This window comes from Rhineura floridana, chromosome 16 (assembly GCF_030035675.1).
Source record: "Rhineura floridana isolate rRhiFlo1 chromosome 16, rRhiFlo1.hap2, whole genome shotgun sequence".
NCBI lineage: Eukaryota > Metazoa > Chordata > Lepidosauria > Squamata > Rhineuridae > Rhineura > Rhineura floridana.
In genome coordinates, this window is record NC_084495.1 from 18,463,408 (window position 1) to 18,486,598 (window position 23,191).

Genomic DNA, 23,191 nt, shown 5'->3' on the forward strand with positions numbered 1-23,191 from the left:
TCTGTGGCGATCCAGTAAGATGTGGATATCATAGATATGTGTATATGATATCTTTAAACACTTGGATATACAATGCCAGAAGGGCTATCACAGATGTCAGTAACTGGATCCAGCCAGTTGGCCAAATTGTTATCTCCCCTAGACTCCATGTTTTTGACAATGCCATCGGATGACCTGTTTCTGCCCACGTGGTTTGAATTAAAATGCTGCAGGCAAAGGCACTGCCTGCAAAGTGCTGACAATCAGCTGATTGCTGGGTCTTGCAAAGCACTATGCATGGGGCTTCACAAGAGCCGACAATCAGCTGATTGTCAGCACTTGCAGATATGCATGGGGCTTCGCAAGATCCGAGGATCGGCTGAAGAAGCATGTGGACTTTAGGGGAAGGGCCATAGCTCAGCGGTAGAGCATCTGCTTTCATACAGAAGGTCTCAGTCCTTGCCATATCCGGGTAAGACTGGGAGAGAACCCTGTCTGCAACCCTGGAGAGCTGGTACCAGTCGATGCAGACATTACTGAGCTAGATGGACTAATGGTCTGACTCAGTAAACATTTGATCCCCAAAACTTTATGCATTTGTTGTGGGAAAACATTGGGGTAACTCTGGAATTTTCTGCATAATTGTAATGTTGTGAGATAAACAAATCAAAGGATGTCACCCCACAAAGCATACTTTGGCAATGTAATGATTGTGGCTGAAATAAAATAACACAGAGTTGTGAGCATGCTTGTAGGTTCTCCAGAACTCTCGTTCAAGCTTTGTGCTTTGTACCAAAACATGTTCATCTCAGCTTTTACTAGAAGCTGCAGTGTAGTCAAACTGTCTGTGGGCTGTACCACTTTAGACTATAGGTGGAGGGTTGCATGGCTGAACATCTCATTTTCCACCATTCCAGCATACAGTATCCCGCATGCACATGTGTGGTATGAAATGATATCATCCAGGATCTTGCGGTGAACTGTATGTCTAAACTGGCCCTGTGTCTTCTGGCTGATAAAGCTTGAAAGAGAAATGGATACCACCATTTTACTCTGTTTCCCTCCCTGAGTGATCTGGCTAGCATCTGCCTGTGGATAGAATGCTGACTTATAGGAAGCATTGGACTGACTCAGTTTGGCTAATCTTAACCTCTAATCAGTTGGGAGAAAACATGTTTAATGAACATTAGCGAATGTGACGGAAATATAAAATTGCAATGCGCTCTACATGGGGCTTCCCTTGAAGATGACTTGGAAACTTCAACTGGTCCAAAATGCAGCAGCCAGATTACTAGCTGGGGTTTTAAAACAGCTGCATTGGTTGCCAGTTCATTTCCGGGCCCGATTGAAGGTGATCACATTAGTGTTTAAAGCCCTAAATGACTTAGGTCCCAAATATCCTCCTTTCCCTCTTGAGTGTTGAGATCAGCAGTAGGTGCCCTTTTATCTGTTTGTTTGTTTTTTTATTTACACTCACACACACACACATCCCACCCTTTCTCCCAGTAGAAGCCCGGGGCGGTAATTCTACCAACCTCAGAAGCTTAGGGGTGGTGCTGGCCCAGAAGAGGACATTCTCTGTGGTGGCCCCTAAGTTGTGGAGCTTTCTTCCCACCGAGGTGCATCTGGCAACTTCATTGTACAGATTTAGGTGAATGCTGAAGACACACCTCTTTACCCTGGCCTTTGACAACTATATTTTTAGTACCCACCCTATTTTGTGATTTTAGGTTATTTTTACTTGTTTTTAATATTGTATTTTAAAATTGTTGTAACCTGTCCTGGGATCTATGGGTGAAGGCAGGTTGTTGTTGTTGTTATTTGGGTGACAGAGGAAGCACATGACATCACCCCCAATATATGTTCATACAATATTCATTAAAAAAGCGGAAATAGTGGGTGCATGACAGAGTTGTCGCAGCTGCCATGTAAAGACCACTTTAAATTACTCCATGGCTGGCTGGCTGCTATTAAAGGCATAGGAACAAGGGGATGAAAAAAAGGTGGCAATTCTATGTGATGGCTGATGGTGAACTGTATTTTTTTTAATTTAATTTATTTAATTTATATTCTGCCCTTCCTCCCCAAAGAACCTGGGGAGGTACACATCAACAAGACAATTTAACAACAGCAACAATAAAAGCATCATATGCACATGCACCTTTAAACATCTATGTCAATGCACCTGGGAGGCATGATCGGGCCAGTATTCCCAATCATATATTTCATGCCCAGAAGCGGAGATGATAAAAGTGGCAATCTTAACTTCACATGGCAGACACGACACATCAAGTCGATCTATATGAAACAAAATTTGAAGCAAACCGTAGTCCTTCAGGATGACTGCTTCATTCTCCCTCTATGCAGCAAATGTGAACAGCTATAAATTGTTCTTGGTGACAATTCTGCAGTGAATTACTTTGATGTATATGGCTAATAAATTAATATGATTAAGTTAATGAGCAGCGCAAGTGTTGCCAAACTCCACAAAGTCCAGCTTTTGATTCCTGCTCTCTGCTTTTGCAGTCCTGGCTTTTCCCCCTGTGGTGAGAAGATCGTTGCTTCCTACGCACTGTCATTGTGATAAATGGCAGATCCCACAGTGCCCTGCGTTCCATCTGGTGTGCCCTCCAACTAAACCAAAATGAGAAGTAGTTTATACAAATTGCAAGCTCGTGAGGGATGCCTTGCAGGGATCGTAGGAGGATCTGATTATTGTTTTATTTTATTTTCTAAAAATTGCCCTCTGATAATAAAGTTGTGTGAGTATAGTATCTAGGTCTACAAGCTGTCATCGTTAAATCAATCCACTAAAGCTAAATTGGAGAGGGCAAAGTTTGATCAGTGGGGCTGTGAGTTAAGGACACCCACTTTTTTTGATGGTGATTGCATTGTGGCATCTGACAATATCTCTTTTCTCCCAAGATTTTAACCTGTGACCTCTCTCTCTTCCTTTCCCATCCCCTCTCCTTTTTATCCTCTCCTTTTCTTAAGCATCTTGCCCCTTTCTTTAGATATTAAGCCTTGGGGTTGGTTTTTGTTAACTTAATTATTGTATAGCCTCTAGTCATTGAGAAGGTAGTGGTGATGGTGGTATTATTATTATTATTATTATTATTATTATTATTATTAACTTTTATTTATACCCCGCCTTTCGGCCAAAGGCCCTCCAGGCAGCTTACAAAGAAAAATAAACAGGTATAAAAATACAATAAAAATACAATAAAAGCGATACAATTTACAAAAATTAAATTAAATAATAAATAATATAATAACAAATAAAATTAAATAACAAATAACATTACTTTCTAATAAATACTACACTTTATGTAGTAAACTAGCACAGTAGGGCTAAGCTAAACCTTTCTGTCTACTACACTAGTTTTTTTTAACACACAATCTTACTGCAGTTTGACGTAGTGCTGCCTCTAAACTCCACCAATTTTCTCTACCAGCTTTATAACTAAAAGAACTGTCTCAAGTTCCTGAAGGCGAGCAGTAGTAGTAGTAGTAGCAGTAGCAGTAGTAGTAGTAGCATCTTTAAAACATAACTGTTGTATAGTTCCTATTCCTTGAGACTATCACTATTATTACTATTATTATTACTATTATTACTATTACTATTATTATTACCACTACTACTATTACTACTACTACTACTACTACTACTACTACTACTACTATTATTATTATTATTATTATTATTATTGAACCCTTGCCGTACATGATGTTACTTGCATCGTGATGAGGAGGATGTGTGTCTGCTCAACACACAAAGAATGAACCTGGCCTGTGTTGTACAAGCTTCACCTTCCTTTTCTAAGTTCAGTTCAGATATTGACCTGGGCAGTGCCAGTGTTTGGGTGATACAGGGTGTATGTGACATGAGTGCTCCGCACAGCTGTCTGACTGGCATGATTCTTCTCCTTCAAAAATGTGTAGAGATCATAGAAATCGGGTGTCAAAATCATATGAGGGGAGGGGGAGTGACCTTGGATCATGATAGAGGGTTATAAAATTATGCATGGTGCAGAGAAAGAAGTTTTTCCTCCTTTTCTCGTAATGCTACAGCTCGGGGTCATCCAAGGAAACTGATTGGCAAGAGATTTAGGACATGCAAAATGAAGCACTTCTTCGTACAATATGTAATTAATGTATGGAATTTGCTGGCAGATGATGTGGTGATGACCACTAGCTTAGACAGATCTATCAAGAGTTGGTATATATCATGATGGCTAAGAGACTAAGTTACAAATCAACAAGCCCTGCATTCAAATGTTGCCTCTGCCATGAACTCACTAGGAGTCCTTAGGAAAGCGACCCTAGATCAGGCTCAGTCCCTGCCCCGCAACTGCAGTAAGGAAGATAATACTGACTTTACAGAGTTGTTGTGAGGATTACAAATAGATAATGCATGTGAAGTGCTTTGAACACTGGAAAGCACAATGCAAATGTTAAGTATTATGGTGGCTATATGAAACCTGCAGATGCAGAGGAGGTATGCCTCTGATAATGTTTGCATGTAACACTAAGCCAAACCATGGCTTCCTGGGAAGGTGCTGGCTCCTAAGAAGGAGATCACACCTGATTTGCTCCTCCCTATGCTTTTTGGCTTAGTGTCATCCAAACCCAGGATTGTGTTTAAAGTCCAGGGCAGCACCACACTGCACACCCTTGGACACCAAACTGCAGGAGCCATCAAAGGCAGTGGTAGTGACATGGCAGCACTATGATCACAGCTTTTGGTTAAAGAGAAGAGATCTTAATGATGATTTTGGCTTTGGACAACATCTCATGCTGAGCTAAAAAGCCTGGGGAGGAGCAAAGTGGGTATAATCTCCTCCTTTGGAGCCAGCACATTTGTGCAGTCCTGGTAAGCCAAACTTTGGCATAGTACAGGTCTGGGGAACCTTTGGCTCTCCAGATGTTGCTGAACTACAACTCCTTGGCCATTGGCAACTATTGTTAGGACTGATGGGAGTTATAGTTCAGCATCAGTGGGAGGGCCAAAGGTTCCTGACGGCATACCATGACGTGCAAATGAGGTCAGCACCAGTTGTTGCAGAACAACAATTGGAGAAAGCCTTTGCCTCCATGTCCTGCTTGTGGACTTCCTAGATTTTGCCTGTTAGAAATTAGTTTGCCTTTACAAGCTTGGCATGAAGAGAGTTAAGGTATTCCCCATTTGTTGACAGCAGGTCATCAGTAAAATATCCAAGACTGGGACTCCTCCAGTTTCCAGCAAATCAGGAGGCTGGGCTGGGAGCTTAGTCAATGCCTGAGAGGTTCTTGAAGGATAAATAAAAATTCCGCAGAGCTTCTGGGTCCTGGAGCTCCTACTACATGGTGGACACATGCCATTAGACTTATGAGGATTGATACGCTAAGGGTAGAGTGATGCTAAAGCTGGAAACATGAGACATTGGAAAGCATGCCCATTATAATAGTCATTAGTGTTCAATATTATGGAAGGACATGAGGAAATTGTGGGTTATAATCCTGCTGGTCTGCAGTATGTCACTGCATTGGGATGTGGGTTCTTCTTAAACGATTACTTTGGTCTCTTGACTGGAAGATAAAAGAGAGTCATGTTTTATCATAAAAATCTTAAGTGGCTATGGCAGCTCTTAGAATAACTTGACTGATAGTGATAACCCCTTAGTTCATACAACCAAGAGAAATAAAGCAGGCACTTATTTGCTTTTGACGCAAGAAAAGCAAGCCATCATGCTCTTTAAGATGTACAGAATCCCACATTAGATAAATATTTGCTTTACAGCATAGCATTTAATGTTATGTTTGCCATAATTTGCTGCCATTTTGACAGGCCACAAATAAGAAGTTAGTCTAACACTCCATAAAAATGCAATAAATTAAATTAAAACTACTTCCCCAGAAAATAATTATTCCACGTATTTATGAATTGTGAGAGGATGTGCAGCTTGTCTCAAAGCCATTTATTTCCTCAGTCAGACTTAAATAACCCAAAAACGAGGGGTATTTTTTGGGGGAGGGGGGGTAGTGTGTTTTGCATCATCCAGAACTTTTTGCATGTCAGAAATTACTCTGAAACCTTGTTCATGGGATAGGATTTTAGAGACCCCAGAGCAGGGATGGGGAATCTTTTGCAACCCAAGGGCTATATTCCCTTCTGGGCAACCTTCTGGGGGGGGGATACATGCCAGTGGTGGGCAGGGCCACAGGCAAAAGTGAATAGAGCAGCTAATGTGTGCTTTACCTTTCTACAGTAGGTTAGTGCACATGCACATGCTGTATTCTCTAGCCAGGCAAAAGCACTCAAAGATGGATGCATTGGAGGGCCAGTGAGGGACGTGATCTGGGGAAAGATGGTGTGGTTGGGAAAGTGGGTGTGGCCTAGGGAGAGTCCCAAGAACCAGATAGAATGGCTGGGAGGGCCTCAATTGGCCCCCAGACCAGATGTTTCCTATCCCTTCCCTAGAATAAGTGGGTGGGGTTGGATTCCTAGTCTACTCGCATGCTCCCTCAGTTTTCTACTTTTCCATGTTATAGCCGCTATGGCCTTCTTCCTTTCTATTGCATGACGGCAGAGAGTGGGATCACACTTGTTGGCCCGGCCCCCTTGGTTGTCTCCTTTTCCCTCAGTCTTGCTCCATGCATTGGGCAGTGAAGGTTAGAAGCAGGGAACTTCTTCTGCGTCAGAGCAAGGGAACCTTTGGCCCTGTTGCTGGTAGGGATGGAAGAGACTATATTTTACTTCTCTCCATTGCTCAATTTTTGGATCTTCAATTCAGTTCTCCACATTTCTTTAGCAATTTGTGATTTTTTTGCAAAAATAAGCCTTATGAAAATTCCTCAGTATTTTAGTGCAAGTTTCTCCAAATCAACTCATTTTTATATGCAGTTTTGACTCACGTACACATTTCTGCCAGCAATTTCCCCCAACGTTGTTTATTTAAAATGTTATTTAAATAACATTTTAATTTTATTTTCATGAATAAATTCATTTTTGTGCACATTTCCCCCTAATATAGGCATTTTTGTGAACATTGTTTGGTTGGAGAACTGCACTGCAGAATTTGGACAAGTGTGAATTTAAAGGATGGCTGCGTTTTGGTTCTTGCATTGTGTTGGAAAGTGTGAATTTGATAGATGTGCCTTTAAATGCGAACTGAACTGAATTTCTCCCCTACCGCTAGCTGCTGGAATTCACTTCCCATGAGACCCAGCCAGCATTGCCAATGCTGAAGGATGATGGGCGTTGTAATCCAGCAACGTCTGCAGGGCCAAAGGTTCCCCAACCCTGCTCTATGGGTTTAAGTTCATGCATGATATAGAACACTGCATATCAGGCTTCTAAGTCACAGAGGATGGCTGGGACAGGCAGCAGAGATGTAAGTGATGAAGTGGGCCCAGTGAATATGGCCCTAGTTTCCCCTTCATGCATTGGGGGGGGTGGATGGCCAAACTGGGTTTCTGTAAGCCCTCTATGTTGCAGCTGGCACTGCACTGATTTCAAGGGCATGCCATGGATCTCCTGGTCATTTGGAACGACCCTGATATCTTGAGCATGAAGTGAAGATAAGCCCTTGGTCACCTCAGATGCATCTGTTTATGAGGGGTAACTCTGTCCTACCTTACTCTATCTCAGTCGCCTTCACTTGCCATCAGTGCTGTCATCAAATTTGATTGGCTCTACATTGCTGTGTTGTCATTCCATTCACTATGTGATTGCTGTTTGGGTAGGGTCACCAGTGTGACTACTAGAGGAAGTAGAGGAATGAGCATTGGCTGGGAAGGGGTAGACAACTGGTGCCGAAGAAGAACAGTCGGAGGAAAACAATGGTGACAAATAACACTGAAAAAGAGTGTTTTCTTTGGGGAAATTTCTAAAAAGGTAAAGGTGTCCCCGCACTTACAGTGCGAGTCGTTTCCGACTCTTAGGGTGACGTCTTGCGACGTTTACTAGGCAGACCGTATATATGGGGTGGGATTGCCAGTTGCGTCCCTGGCCTTTCTTTACCCTCCAGCATATGCCGGGTACTCATTTTACCAACCACGGATGGATGGAAGGCTGAGTGGACCTCGACCCCTTTTACTGGAGATTCGACTTCCTCCTTCCGTTGGAATCGAACTCTGGCCGTGAGCAGAGCTTTGGCTGCGTTACCGCCGCTTACCACTCTGTGCCACGGAGGGTCGTTGGGAAATTTCTTCCCTGGTGAAATTCCTAGCTTTTTTCAAATAAAACCTAGAGATATTTCAGTGCAGCTGTTGTGCAAACATATCTATTAGATGTTCTATTCATCCTACGGAAGACTTCTGCATATCAGATTACAACTGCTTTTTAATTTAAGAATTTACTTGGTAGCCAAAGTGCCCAGGGATTCCATGTAAATGAGAGCTTACTGAGTTGACTGGTGGAGGAAGGACAGATCTCTCTGTCCTTTGGTTTTTGTGCAAGCCACACAGTAAAGAAAATCCCTTCCTCCTTGGCCAACACAGAATCCAAACCGAGTCACATTTGAGGGAGAGAATGTTCCCCTCCCTTTCTCTTCCAGTCCACTTGGTATAGGACACATTTACTTACTATTTTGCCAGAGTACTATACAGCTGGTATAGCACAGTGGGGAGGAGAACCTGGCTGGGAGTCCACAGTCTGTGAGTTCAAATCCCCGCTTGTGTCCCCTGGGTGTCAAGGGCCAGCTAAAGATTACCCCCACAGTGAGTGGCTCAGGGGTTACATGCCCTGCCACCTGTGCAGCCGTGGGCAAGCTGCAGAGACCTAAGGAGCCCAGTTGCCCCCCAGCTGACAGTTGTGGACAAAGAAGGGGCTGGCTTGTGCAGCGGTGGCAAGCTGAACAGGCCCTAGGCAGCTGGGGAGGACTAGCCTCAGAGGGAGGCAATGGTAACCCCCCTCTGAATACCGCTTACCATGAAAACCCCTGTTCATAGGGTTGCCATAAGTCGGGATCGACTTGAAGGCAGTCCATTTCCATTTTGCCAAAGTACTAGTAATTCGCATTTCCATGCTGGCTGTGAAGGATCACGTTTCACTTCCTCTGCAGCCTGCATCAGGAGTGCAGTAAGACAGTTTTCAGGGGGAGGGCAGAGATAAAAATGGGGGGAAGGTAGAAGGGTTGGGGCATTGGTCACTATACAAGAGTTTTCTGGGGGGGATGTGTTCATAGGTAATGACAAAAATAAGCCCCAATTTATGCATTTTGATTAGGAACTATGACTTGTGAAGTTTCCAGAAAGCAAATCAAATTAAATACAATATTTTCCACATGGAAAATAGTTGTGTAAACTAAATAACAGTGACTAGGAAGTAAATGTATATTGTGCGAGCCATCCTACCATAATGATCTGAACAGTTTATAATGTCTAATGAGTTGTGATTTCTCTGCAAACTTGCTGAGGAACTGTTCACTTGAAATTCCTTCAAATATGTTACTTCCAAAAGCCAAGATTACCAAATTTGCTTTTCTCTGATGAATCACTGAACACCTGTATGGTGTCAGCACATGCGTCAAAGTTGAGAGTGAATTTTCACACACAGCTGTAGATGCACCAAAGCTGAGTCCTGCAGCAAACAAAGTGTACACATGTGAAAAGGCTACCTTGTACAGGTACAATGTTTTAATAAGCTAGTGAACAGTGATTTCAGTTATCCTGAGCCAGCTATTTGCCAGAACTAACCACCCTGGTCTCCTTTGCCATTCCAGGAAAGCAATTAAGAGAAGTTTCACCTTAAAAATTAAATTAATACCTATAAACATTACTTTTCATAAAGAAATGCTTGACAGTTACAAGGCTGGATTATGAATTTTGATATTTCACTGCTACATTCTTGGCAACAGTACATTTAAAAAAAAAATCCCAGCTAAATATTATTATTATTATTATTATTATTATTATTATTATTATTATTATTATTATTATTATTATTATTGATGGTTAAACTACTCTGGGAATTGTAGTCCTGTGAGGGGAAGAGGGGTCTCCTAACAACTCTCAGCACCCTTAACCAACTACACTTCCCAGGATTCTTTGGGGGAAGCCATGACTGTTCAAAATGGTATAATACTGCTCTAAATGTATAGCGCAGATGGGGATTCAGTCAGCATCCCATGCTAACAAGCAGGTTCAGTCCTCATTGTGCTATCTAGGTTTCCCTTCCCTTTGGGTTTTCTTCCCTAAAGTACTCTTACAAACCTTGCAGTTCCGCCAAGCCTGCTGATATCTCCCTCTTATGTGTGGATGGTACCATTTTGGCTTCATAAAGATTGGCACTTGGAGACCTGAGTTTGCTATTAATACACAGAACATCAGTCCTCGCTTTTGAGGGCAACCAGTATGAGAAAAAGAAGCTCACTCAAAAATATTTTTCTGTTTACTATCATTATCCGGAAAGCCCATCTAATGAAGTTCTGAATCACATAATCAACAATTAAAGCACTATTTCCATTCCTTAACAAATCACCCTCTGCAAAAAGAACATCAAAAACAACACAGAGTTTAAGCTACCTCAAATTGATTCAACATTGTTTCAGCCTTTTTTTTTTTGTTGGCATATATATAAGTTCCAATACGATTCAGCCATGTTTTGCAGAATTAAACCTTATGATCTGGCAAATGTAATCTCTTAATAAAATGAAAAGGTGACCTTGCCTAATTTAATAAGCCAGTGTAAAAATACTCTTTCAACATGTTACAGAACTCCAGAAAGGCTGTCATCTTGTTCTTTTAGAGGTAGCTCTCTTTTCCAGTACATTTCTCAGAACTGTATTTTCATTATTGTAACTCATTATAGCTTTTAAAGCCCAGCATGTTATGATGTTTTGCTAGTAACTTTGATTTCTGTCATTGATAATTGTAGGCATATATTACAACCCACATCTTATTGTTTTGTCCCCCCCAGAACACACACACACACCACCACCACCACCACCACCACCACCACCAACAACAACAACAATAGACTTATTACCTATGCTTCACCCTAATAGTGTCCATCTAGTCCAGTGATGACTGTTCTGTCTGGCAGTGGCTCTACATGGTCTTAGGGGAAAGTCTTTTCCATCACATCCTACCTGATCCTTTCAACTGGAGATACCAGGGTTGAACCTGGGACTTTTTGCATGAAAAGCAGGTGCTCTACCACTGTGCTATGCGTCCTCTCCACAATCCACCCCCTAGTACATTATCAGCCCTATGTTTGTTCTTTTTCTGGACAAACTGACATCTGGGAGTCCTCCTGTTGCCCATTTTCCTTCCTCAGGGGTGTGGGGTATGGGGGTTCCTCATCAGGTCCAAATCAGGATATGACCCTCACCATGCTTCCAACTCCCATATATAGAAAGATTACCATAACCTGTTTGACTTGAAAATCTTTCCTGTAGTGCTCTGTAGACTCAGTGCATTCACACTCAATTAACTTAATTTGGAAGACAACACTTAATGTCTGTCTAGCTTTTTAAAAACAAAACAAACCAAACTTTTGCACATACCACACTCCTTAGAGTTAGTTCATGTTCAGTGTTCTTAAAAGTGCCACCTTGGCTCTCAGCATTGATGTGAAAGCCTGCCTGTGTGACTGAGGAAGGTGGAAGCCAGAACATTTGACAAAGGACACAGCCAACGTGGTGTCTTCCAGATGCTGTGGACCACAACTCCCATCACTCCTGATTGTTGACCCTGCTGACCTGGGCTGATGGGAGATGCAGCCCACAGCTTCTGGAGGGCACATCATTGGCTACCTCTGACAGCGTTAAACCTTTGGCTATTGATCACTATTGTCATATAAAGATAGTCAGAATTAATTGGAAAACTACTTGCAGAGTGTCCCATTCCACCCAGCCACCTTTCCCCTTCCTCCTGGCTCATTTGTAGGTGTCGTTTGGACCTGTTTGCTCTACTTGCGTCTACTTGCGTCACGAAAGGGACACCTGCTCTCTTTTGTTACTGTTGTCCTTAGTTTTGTGAAGTAATATTTGTAATGCTGTTGAGCTGTGCTGTTGGAAACTGTGATGGCCTCCTGTAGCTCACTTCTTCCAGATTGTGACCATCAAAACCAGCCTTAAGAGAGCAAACGATACAGACGTCTTCCAGAGAGAATGTCTATACAGTAATAAAGAAGCTGTTTCTAATGTGCGGGAATGGGCTGTGTTCCACTATCATTTACATCTCAATAGTTCTGCGTGCATATGCAGCAAAGGTCTCTTTTTTGCAATGCGTCACACACCCTCTGTGCTCAGCCGAGTGCAATTGACTTGGCCTCGGCAATCATGGAGCAGGTGACTCGATTATGCTGAAATCAGGCAGAAAATGTCCTCTTCTGGCTACTCAAGTGAATCAGTCAAATTATCAAGTGGCAAAACTAATCTTAGGCCTTGGGCCATTGGAGCTGCCACCTCCTATAAGTCAAGCCTGCTTTTTAGTGTGAAATTGTTTTCTTTCTTTTCTTTTTAATACAAAATACTCGCTTTCATTTATTATGCTTATTTCAGCCAATCTGTTTAGCAAATGTGAATCCATCATCACTCAGGAGTCACTTTGGATGTACACCCTTCTCCAGGAGCTGTACTGAAATATCAGTAGGCCAGTTGCTGCCTGTTTAGGAAATATCCAACTCAGGGATGACCTACATAGGGGAAACAGAATGTCAGTGGCTTATTTTGGTCTGATTTGGAATTTTATGTTGATTTATTTCCAGAAGGCTAGCATAAAGAGAAAAGTTGAGATGTAAATGAAATTAGTGCCATCTGAGAGAACATATGCCGCAGATATGCACTGGCTGTCTATTAGTTACTGGGCTAAGTTCAAGATGCTGGTTTTGGTGTATAAAACTTGGGACCAAGATACCTGAAAGACCGTCTTATCCCAGTCTATGACTGTGCTTTGCAGGTGAGGGCCTCCTGCAGATCTGTTCTGCACATCATAGGAACTGGATCTTTTGTGTTTTGGCACCTACCCTTTGGAATTCCCTCCCCTTAAAGGTGTTGGACTACGACCTGGGAGACCAGGGTTCAAATCCCTGCACAACCATGAAGCTCACTGGGTGACTTGGGCCAGTCACTGCCTCTCAGCCTCAGAGGAAGGCAATGCTAAACCTCCTCTGAATACCGCTTACCATGAAAACCCTATTCATAGGGTCGCCATACGTCGGAATTGACTTGAAGGCTGTCCATTTCCATTTAAATATTAGACAGGCACCATCTCTGTTACCTTTTTGGTCCTGCTGAAGACCTTCCTCTTTTAACAAGCCTTTCAAGTAGAGACTTTATCCCAGTCTGCATCTGTGTTGGAATTGTTTTTAAGATGTTATTTAAGATGTTTTCAATTTTTTTTGAAAAAAAGATGTTTTTGAGATGTTTTGTTTTAAAGATGTTTTTAGTGTTTTATCATATTTTTTTGGCCACCTTGGGCTCCTCCTGTAAGGAAGGATGGGATATAAACTTAATAAATAAATAACAGTTTTATTTTATTTTATACAGCACAATCCTAACCATATCTACTCAGAAGTAAGCCCTATTAAATTCAATTAGGCTTACTTCCAGGCTTTCAGCACCTTTGACAGCTCTTTGAAAGTTTGGACTAAATCCCAGAGAAGATTCACTGCCCCACTGACATCGGAGCCACCATTCTCCACTGGTGATTGTAGCTGCAGTCCAACATCGTCTGTAGTGCCACAGGCTTCCTATCCCTGGCCTACACTACATACCAGTGGTAGTCAACATGGTACCCTCCAGATGTTGTTGAACAACAACTCCTACAATCCTTGACCATTAGATGTGTTTGCTGAGACTGATGGGAGTTGGAGTTAATGTCAGGAGAGCACCATGTTGGCTATCCCTGCTGTATGATTTCAAGAAGCTAGACTGACTCTTTGCAGCAGTAGTACTGGTGGAGAGAGTGAGAAGCTTCCTAATTTGAGAAAGGGGAAAGAGGGAAGCAGATGGGTTTCAACAACTACATAGAGAAACCCAGCAGAAAAGGCTTTTGTTCTTATTAAACCACTTCTTGATGTGTCCCTGAAGATTCTTTCTTTCTTTCTTTCTTTCTTTCTTTTTTTCTTTCTTTCTTTCTTTCTTTCTTTCTTTCTTTCTTTCTTTCTTTCTTTCTTTCTTTCTTTCTTTCTTTCTTTCTTTCGTAAAAGCTAAACACTTGTTAATTCCAGGGCTGTGGGAAGCATGTTTGTTGCTGCTGAAGTGGGCCAGCCACTGCTGTGGAAGAGCTGGTGCACCTGAAACAGTAATCATGGCTTTCCAGTCTATTATTAAATTAACTGCACAGGGATTGCCTCCCCTCCTTCCTCCTGTGAGTTGATGCATAAATGACATAATTTACCCTCCAATAAATCTAATGTCAGATCAGGCCATGGCATAGCGTACACATACCCAGCAGTCCCATGACAGATTAGTTTTGATTGCGGCAAGAGTTTACAACAGCTCGAAACCATTCATATTTAAAGGCACCATTGAAATTTACAGGGTACCTGACTCATGCAACAGACAGACATGGGCCAGAGTTTCTCTGGAACAGTAGGAGCTGCACTTAATATCACTTAGGAGAAGGGGGCCCGTATCCATGAGTTGAAGCAATTCCAGGTTCTCCACAATCACAAACCACAAATGATGCAATTGGAATACATAACTCAAATGGGAGCTAGAAACAGTTTGTACTTCCAGCTCAATACTACTCTCGGTACAGTAACATTCATTGGGACTCAAAGTCAGATGTTCCATCCATGCGTTGCCGGCCTGGACCGGCAAAGTGGACAAGAGCAGAGCATGGATGTATTATTATTATTATTATTATTAATTTTCAGTGTGTATGCTACTTTTCCACACAAATGCACCCAAAACAGCTCACAACACAGCAGAAAAAAATTGTATCAATATAACATTACAATAAGAGTTCAAGGTAAATTCAAACACAATATTATAATCCAAATGAAAAATCACTTGTAAGTTCTGCACTTGTAAGAAATTGTTCTTTTAGTGTAGCAGCACCTACTCTGTGGAACTTCTGTTGACATCAGGCAGGTGCCATCGCTATATTGTTTTTATTTTGTTTTAAATTTTAAAATTGTGTTTTAAATTGTTTTTAAAATATGTGTTTTAAATTGTATATTTGTTTTAATGTTTTTGATTGCTGTAAATCGCCCAGAGAGCTTCGGCTATGGGGTGGTATAAAAGTGCAATAAATAAATAAATAAATATTCCTTTGGGTGCCTGCTTAAAACATATTTTGTTTAGGTAAGCCTATCCAGACACATAGATGTTGATCTGTTTTATTTTATTTTTAGATAGTAGCTGTTTGAAGGTACTTGGATCATTATAGTAGGATGACTTGCACAACATACATTTACTTCCTAGTCAGTGTTATTTAGTTTACATACTTATTTTGCATGTGGAAAATATGTATTTTAATGTGATTTGCTTTTTTTGTTAACTTCACAAATCATAGTTCCTAATTAAAATGCATAAACTTGGGTTTATTTTTGTCATTACCAAAGAAAACTTCCCCCAGAACCTCTTCTGTAGTAACCGATGCCCCAACCCTTCTGCCCCCCCAATTTTTGTCTCTGCCCCCTCAGTGAAAATTGTCTCGCTATACTCCTGATGTAAGGCAAAGATGGGGAATCTCTGGCTCAAGGCTTAATACCCCCCCGGCCTCTCTGTCTGACCCTTGGGACTTTCCTCAGACCACACCCCCTCCCCAGCCACACCGCTCCTCACCTACTTTGCACCCTCCTCGAGTGTTTTCACCTGGCTGGATGTGTTCTTGAACTCTGATGATGATGCTTGCTTGCCTGGATGGGCAAGGGCCAAGAGTGCTCACAGGGATTTTGCTGGGGGTGGTGGTGCAAAATAAATACTCCAAATAAATGAATAAAAATGCATAACTAGCATCAGAGCACAAATGGGGAGAATAATGACTGCATAGTTTGCCTTATATCTCTGGATCTACAGATGCTAAAAACATAAGCCTTTGGGAAAAAATATTATGAAAGTTGGGAATCGGGATTATGGTTCATCCAGGGGGGCACAACTGCCCACCTTGCCCCCAACCATGTGGACAGTGCCATCTCCAGTGCCATCATAGAGTAATGAGCATTTCCCATGCACGGATTATGGAAACCAAATCCTATGTACAGCAAGGCTGAATTGCATTCCCCTTTCTCCATATTTTTCCACGCTTTGTTGGCTTGAATCTCAAGAAGTTAGATTTAGGAAGATCATGGAAGGAACATTGACTGTCCCCCTCACCAGCACTCCTGTACCCTATGCCACATTATTCAGGAGGGCCCCCTGACCCTCTGAGGCTGGGAGGGAAGAAGGAATGGGAAACTGCAAACTTCCTCAAGTTAATTTATCTTAGGATTCACTTCATTTTCGATAACACATTCTTTTGAGGTTCTATCAAAACAGCCCCCAGCTGTTTGCATGTAATATTAAGCCAAACCATAGCTTAGCATGAACACATGGGCTTCTGGAGGCAAACGACAAGCAGCAGCTGAGGTGTGTTCTGTAACAGTAGTTCCCAAACTTTTCCCTCATGGACCACTTGAAAATGACTGAGGATCTTGGCAGACCATTAAATAATTTTTCTGCCTGTTGTAGCAATTTTAATGTGCTGTGCTAGATGCTGTATGATTTTTAATTGTATTTGTATTGCTTCTTTTGTGTTTTATATTCTGTTGCATTACTGTTGGAATCCCATAGAATTCAAATTGTAAGTGTTCTTCACAGACACACTGAGTGAAGCTTGTGGACTGCTGGTGGTCCACAGACCACAATGTGGGAACTCTTGTTCTATGGCTTACTGCTTATGGCTTGTCTGGAGGAGACAAACTGTGATCCCAGTTTCAGATGACATGCTAAGCCAAACCATGGCTTGTATCCGAGCAAGGAGGAACAGAAGGAACAACGCTACAATTCCCAGGATTCCTTGGGGGAAGTCATGACTGTTTAAAGTGGTATAATTGTGTTTTAAATGTAAGGTGTTGATGTGGCCCTGGTGTCATTCCAGGCCATTGGGGGAGGAAGGGAATGACAACCAATATTTAAAAAATGGTGGGAAATATTGAAAGAAAATTGTGCAAAGTGGTCTTCCTTTTTGTGGGGGGGGGGGAAGAAAAAAAATCTCAAAAACTTCTCAGGAACAAAAATATATTCTGAGAAAATTCAGCTCAACTCTAGAACTTCGCATCGTACACCTTAGGGATAGAAAGGCTCTATAACCATCTCTAAATGAACAAATATTCCTCCTACAGAGAATTCCAAATCAGAAATGCCCACCTCTTTTGTTCTGCTTGTATATATGGATAAAATGACATTAAAAAGACAGTATTCCCATTCTATATTATATAAATGCTTTTAACAGTGTTTTTTTTTCCAGATATAAGAACTTTGTTTTTCCCTGACGAAAGCCACATAAAGTTTGCAGAGCTCAAGACTCTTCAAATACAAGGTGTTTACTCATATTTATATCTTGCGTGACTTATAGATTTCCCCCCACTCTGGAACATAATTTTGTTTTGTTTAACATGTGTGTTTTTATTGCTGCATATGCAATTTCTGTCGTTTACCATTGTATTATTTCAAATTACAACTGCTTGAATGTAAAGCTTTAGTGAAACTGACCTGGCAATTAGTTAGATGTGAATAAAAGGAAACACTTCTTTTACACATCATTAATTTATTGAGGTGTGTTTTTTTAAAAAATGCATAGATGTGTTGGTGCATTTGAGAAATTTCAAAATCTGCAGCTGAACAAAAACTTTATCAGGAGCAACTAAAATGCCCCCCCCCCAAAAAAACAAGCAAGCTTTTGTATCCTCCAGAGCTCTTAATCAGGCTGGTTATTAAGCAAAGTAGCGGGACAAAGGGTGAGATTAAACAAAAAAGCTTGCTTGTCGTTGAAGCCATCAAATCTATATTTAATCATAGACTTACGGTGGAGTGTAGTAGGAGGTAGACTTAATTGGACTATGCTTTTTTGAGGTACTATGTAGGTACCTGCCGATTTGGTAATGGTTGCTATGTCCATTGTGCCCTGTTGATGTTTAAGGGCTGATTTGGGTAGGTTTATAGATATGGAGGACACAAGTAGCCAGAAAGTGGCACAGGAGGTGGAAGGCTGTGGCAGTCTTAGACAGGAGCAGAAAGGCCCATAGATCTGGCTGTGACAAAACCATAGTAAGCTGGTTTATACCAGGTTAAGTCATTGTTCTATCCAGCTCAGCATTGTTTCTGTTGACTGCAGTAGCTTTCCAGGGTTTCAGACTGAAGTTTTCCCGAGTCCTACGTGGGGGTGCCAGGGATTGACTCATTCATGCAAAGCATGTCCACTGAGCTGCAGCTCTTCTCCTGAATATAGAAATCTGCTGTAGACCAAGTCACAAAACTGGTTTTTCTAGCTTGGTGCTGCCTTCTGTACGCTGACTGAGAGCAGTTCTTCGGGATTTTAGACATATTTCCTAGCCCTATCTGTAGATGCCAGGGATTGAATTTGGGACCTTTTGTAAAGGATGTGCTGTGCCCTCTACGAATGAGCATATGTTTATTCATAGATGGTTATAGAGCCTTCCTATCCCTAAGGTTTAGCCCCTCTTAACCCTCAGTGCAATGCCTTAGGTGGGAATTGAACTCAGGACCTCTGAAACCAAAGGAAGAATTATACCACTGGCTAGACCAATAAGCCAGACATATAGTTGTCTGCTCTCAAAATCACATTAAAATCTCTGTTTACGTGCCACTGTGTGCTCTAGAACAGCACTTTCCATTTACTTTTATCTTGATTTGTGCCCGCTTGCCAAACATATTGGCAGCCACTGATCTTGAGGAGGATGTTCAGTTCAAGAGATTAGATGTCTGATGTACAAATTCCTTGTGTGCAATGGATCCTCAAAACTCATGCACCCACACATGCACACACACATCCCCGGTCCAAGCTCGGAACTGCTCCCCGCACTGAATTGGAGAAACCTATGTGGTGTGATAGTTACATCTGTACAGTGTAGCAGCCATTATAGTGGAATGAGCGCACACAATTTGTGAGACCTAATGGTGGATTCATGATTGGGAATCAAGCCACTCTTCCCCCCCCCCGTTTTTTTTTTTAAGCCAAGTCTGATTTGCTTTGGAAGCTCACTTTGGTATCATGAGTCCTTTGACTCGACATTGACAGTGCATGTGGCACTATTATTTGTGAGTGCAACCTTTCCTTTTGACCCATAAGATTTGCACTACAAAGAAACGGAAAATAAATCTATTGTTTAGGCTCCAGATGTAGCCACATAGCATCTAGGCAAAGTCATCTCTGCACCTGTAACCTAAAATTTTCTGCATGTTACAGCATAAATGCTTTAAGTAATACCACAACCTAAATTACTTCAAAGGAAGCATGGTTGTGCTCAAATTGAAAACATGAATTGTTTGTTATTTTTAAGTGTTGCTTAGATTAAATGAAACAGCTAATGGATGGATTTTGGTAGAATATTATGTGTAACCATAGACAAGAAATCTGTCTCATGCACGTCCTTTGCAGGAATTGTTGAACATGCACAATGTATGCTTTCAATTGGGGTTAAGTCTGGCATTTGGTTGATGTCTTTTTAGTTTCTATCATCTCATAATTTCCTCCAGAGAAAAGAAAAGAGCAATTTGTATCTTTGAGAAGGGGGTGGAATTGCTAATTGAAACCATATAATAAAAGGGTAATTTCAGGGGGGGAGAGAGACTATCAGTTTTGGGGTTTTATCATTTTTAAAAAAGACTACTTTTACACCTATTATTTTAAAAATTACTTCTGTATTTAAAAAAAATAAAGCTGTAAATTTGTGTTGGGTGTCAGCACATTCCACCTTCCGTACACATTTCAATTCTGATTTTGTTTTTCTTTGCATGAATAGTTAAATCTTTATAAAACTAAGGCTGCAGTTAATTGAAACAACTCCAACTGATTTTTTTTATGTTTCTGTGTATATTTTAATAAGCACTACAGTAAACCTCTTCCTGCCACTCCCCACTACAGTTACGGGATGGGTGGATAGTGTCCCCCCCCCCGATTCTCTCTGGAAACAGCTACATTGCTAATCAAGAGGAGGGGATATATAATCATCATCATCATAAATAATAATAATAATAATAATATTTTATTTTTGAGTTGCCTATCTGGCCGAATTAACGGCCACTCTAGGCGACGTACAATAACAGGGTAAAATATAATATAAAACCATAACAACAACGTTCAATAATTAAGCTACCCACTCTTGCATGTAATCAGCAGCATTAAAAACTAACCCACCCCAGAAACCCCATAGGCCTGCCTGAACAGCCAGGTCTTCAAGGATCGGCGGAAAGCCATCAAGGAGGGGGCTTTCATTCGAGGTTTTCTGATTATGCTTGCTTCATAACCAAATACGAAAATAATTTATTTACAGTCCACCAATCACAGATTAGCTTCATAATTATTATTGTTTGCACTGATATGTATTTATTACTTCATTCATATCACACCTTTCCTTTGTGAACCTCAAGATGGCATACATGGCTCTTGTGCCCTCCCACTCCTTTATCTTCACAATAACCCAGTGAGGTGGGTTAGGCTGAGAGAGAGAGAGAGTACCTCAAGGTGAGCTTCATGGCTGACTGGGGATTGGAAGACACTTTGGGCTGCCTCATTTCTACTCAGACACTCTAATTACTAAAGCAGCCTTCGCGTCTGTGTTGAAATTGCTTTTTAATATGTTTTTTCTTTTTTTAAACAATATATTTTTAACGCTTTTTAAAAGATGTTTTTAAAGCTTTTTAAAAATGTTTTTAAAGTTATTTTGTTTTAGTGTATTTTAAGGTCTGTTTTTGTGATGTTTTAAAGTGTTTTTAGCATTTTTGTTTGCCACCCTGGGCTCCTGCTGGGCGGAAGGGCGGGATATAAATCAAATAACAAATAAGTAAATAAACCTGGTGTCCTACAACTTCCATCAATCCCAGCCAAAACATCTAGAGGGCATCAGGTTGGCAAAAGCTGTAGGAGACTATACTTTGCAATGCGCTTTACTTGGGGATGCCTTTAAAAATGGTTCGGAAGCTTCAATTAGTGCAGAATGCAGCTGCCTGACTATTGACAGGTTCAAGCCAAACAGAGCATATAACATCTACCCTGTTCCAATGCATTGGCTGCCTATACGCTTCCGAGCCCAATGCAAAGTTCTGGTTTTGACCTATAAAGCTCTTTACAGCTCAGGATCCCAATATCTTCTGGAATGCCTCTCCAGATATGAACTACCTGGACCCTTAGATCTTCCTCTGAGGCCCTTCTCCAGGTCCCCTCTTTGAAGAAAGCTTGGAGGGTGGTGACAATGGAGAGGGCCTTTTCAGTTGTGGCTCCCTATCTGTGGAATATGCTCACCAGTGAGATCCACCTGGCGCTGTCATTGACGTCTTTTCAGTGCCAGGTAAAGATGTATCTTTTCTCCCAGACATTTGATAGATTGAGATGATGTTTTGTTTTTAATATGCTGCCAAATCTTCCCGTGGCTGCGTGGAGGTGCTATTGCTATTGTTTTGTGGTTGTTTATTGTTATGTTTTTATAGTGTGTTTTATTTGTATTGTTTTAACATTGTGTAAGTCGTTTGTGGACATTCAGGTATCAAGTGAATAGCAACAACAATAATAATATACTGGACTGGCTCTTGGTAGAGTAATGATGCCACCTTGTATTTGCCTTAAAAGAGGATTAGACAAATTCATGGGAGACAAGGCTGTCAATGGCTACTAGTCCTCATGAACGATATACTTCCTCTGGAATCAGAGGCAGCATGCCCCTGAATACCAGTTGCTGGGTAACACAAGTGGGAAAGTGCTATTGTGCTTAAGTCCTGCTTGTGGGATTCCCATAGGCATCTGGTTGACCGCTATCGGAATAGAATGGTGGTCTATGGGCCTTTGGTCTGATAATGCTTTAAAATTTGTCTTCTTCTCAAAGCCTGCCAAGCCAAAGGTTTGCAAACCTGCTCCAGAGTTGATGTATGCGTGAAGAATCAGAGGGTTACACATTGCAGCAGAACCTCCAACTGGTTAGATGCATTTGTGGGACTGACGGATTCATAGTAGAGGTTTTGTACCGAAGAGACATTAGCACAGCCATGTCCAGCTTGGTGCCTTCCAGATGTTTTGGACTACAACTCCCATCAGCCCCACCCGGCATAGCCAATGGACAGAGATGATGGCAGTTGTAACTGAACAACATCTGGAGGGGCACAGCTTCCCCTCCCTAATTTATTGATTGAAATTAACTGGTCATGTCTTCATAGGATTTTTTGGTGGATTCTTTTTAAAGTGGGTATAATAGCACTTTAAATGTATAGTGTGGATGTGGCCTAAGGAGGAGGAAGCTGAAAGGCTGAGCCACATCCTTGACTGCGTGTAAGGAAGAAGACAGGAAGATGACGGCTGGTTGAGGCAGACTGAGATTGGTGGGGCAGTGCCCCATTCGCCCTGCTGGACAAGTCTCCACCGGATGCTCACAGAGGCTGGTAGGAGTTGTACTCCCAAACATCTGGAGCACCAGTTTGGGGAAGGCTAGGCCCCGTCCCTAGGCCTAACACAAAGGCTACATTAAAAGACAGTGATTTCTTTTTTTCCTCACACCAACACAGCCACACCAAGATATGTTTTTTTCTGTTTGCAAACCCATTCTTAATGTGAGGATTACCCAAGTGTTTGTTTTCTCCAAAAGCCATAATGTAATCTCAGACCTAATACTCTGACAGCCATGCACTAATTAAAACTACACTACATATAGTGTGTGTGTTCTCTAACAAAACGACTTTATAAACATTACCACAAACTGTTTACCCTCCCCATCAGAAGGAAAGGGAGGAAGAAACAATTTATGCTTGCTAATACAATTTCCCATTAAAGCTGGTGCCAGGTAAATTAAAAAAAAAACCCTCTTGAAATAGTAAGTAAGTGGGAAATTAATTCAACAGTTTAATCTAGAGCTAATAACAGTTGCAAGCTCCAAAAGAGATTGCTACAGCAGGGAGTTAATTAACAGCTTATTCCCTATTTGATAAAAGTAATCCACTCTAATTCCAGTGTAATTTACCTCAATGTAATATAAAACCACAAGCTGCTTCTGGTGCCGGTAATAATTAGCCTTGTCTTATGGCCATGTTGACAAAGAAAGTCATATTATTATTATTATTATTATTATTAT

General features: G+C 41.4%; 1 protein-coding gene across 4 annotated transcripts in view; it reads left to right on the forward strand.

Moving 5' to 3' along the window:
- The window catches only part of DACH2 (dachshund family transcription factor 2), a 406,794-nt gene that overhangs the window by 207,062 nt on the left and 176,541 nt on the right, over nt 1–23,191 (forward strand). For 2 of the 4 annotated variants that reach the window (XM_061598827.1, XM_061598830.1), the window contains exon 3: nt 17,365–17,436. The exons of the other annotated variants lie outside the window; for them this stretch is intronic. In XM_061598827.1, the coding sequence (XP_061454811.1) occupies nt 17,365–17,436 (72 nt within the window). The remainder of the gene's footprint in view (nt 1–17,364; nt 17,437–23,191) is intronic. 4 annotated transcript variants of the gene reach the window in all.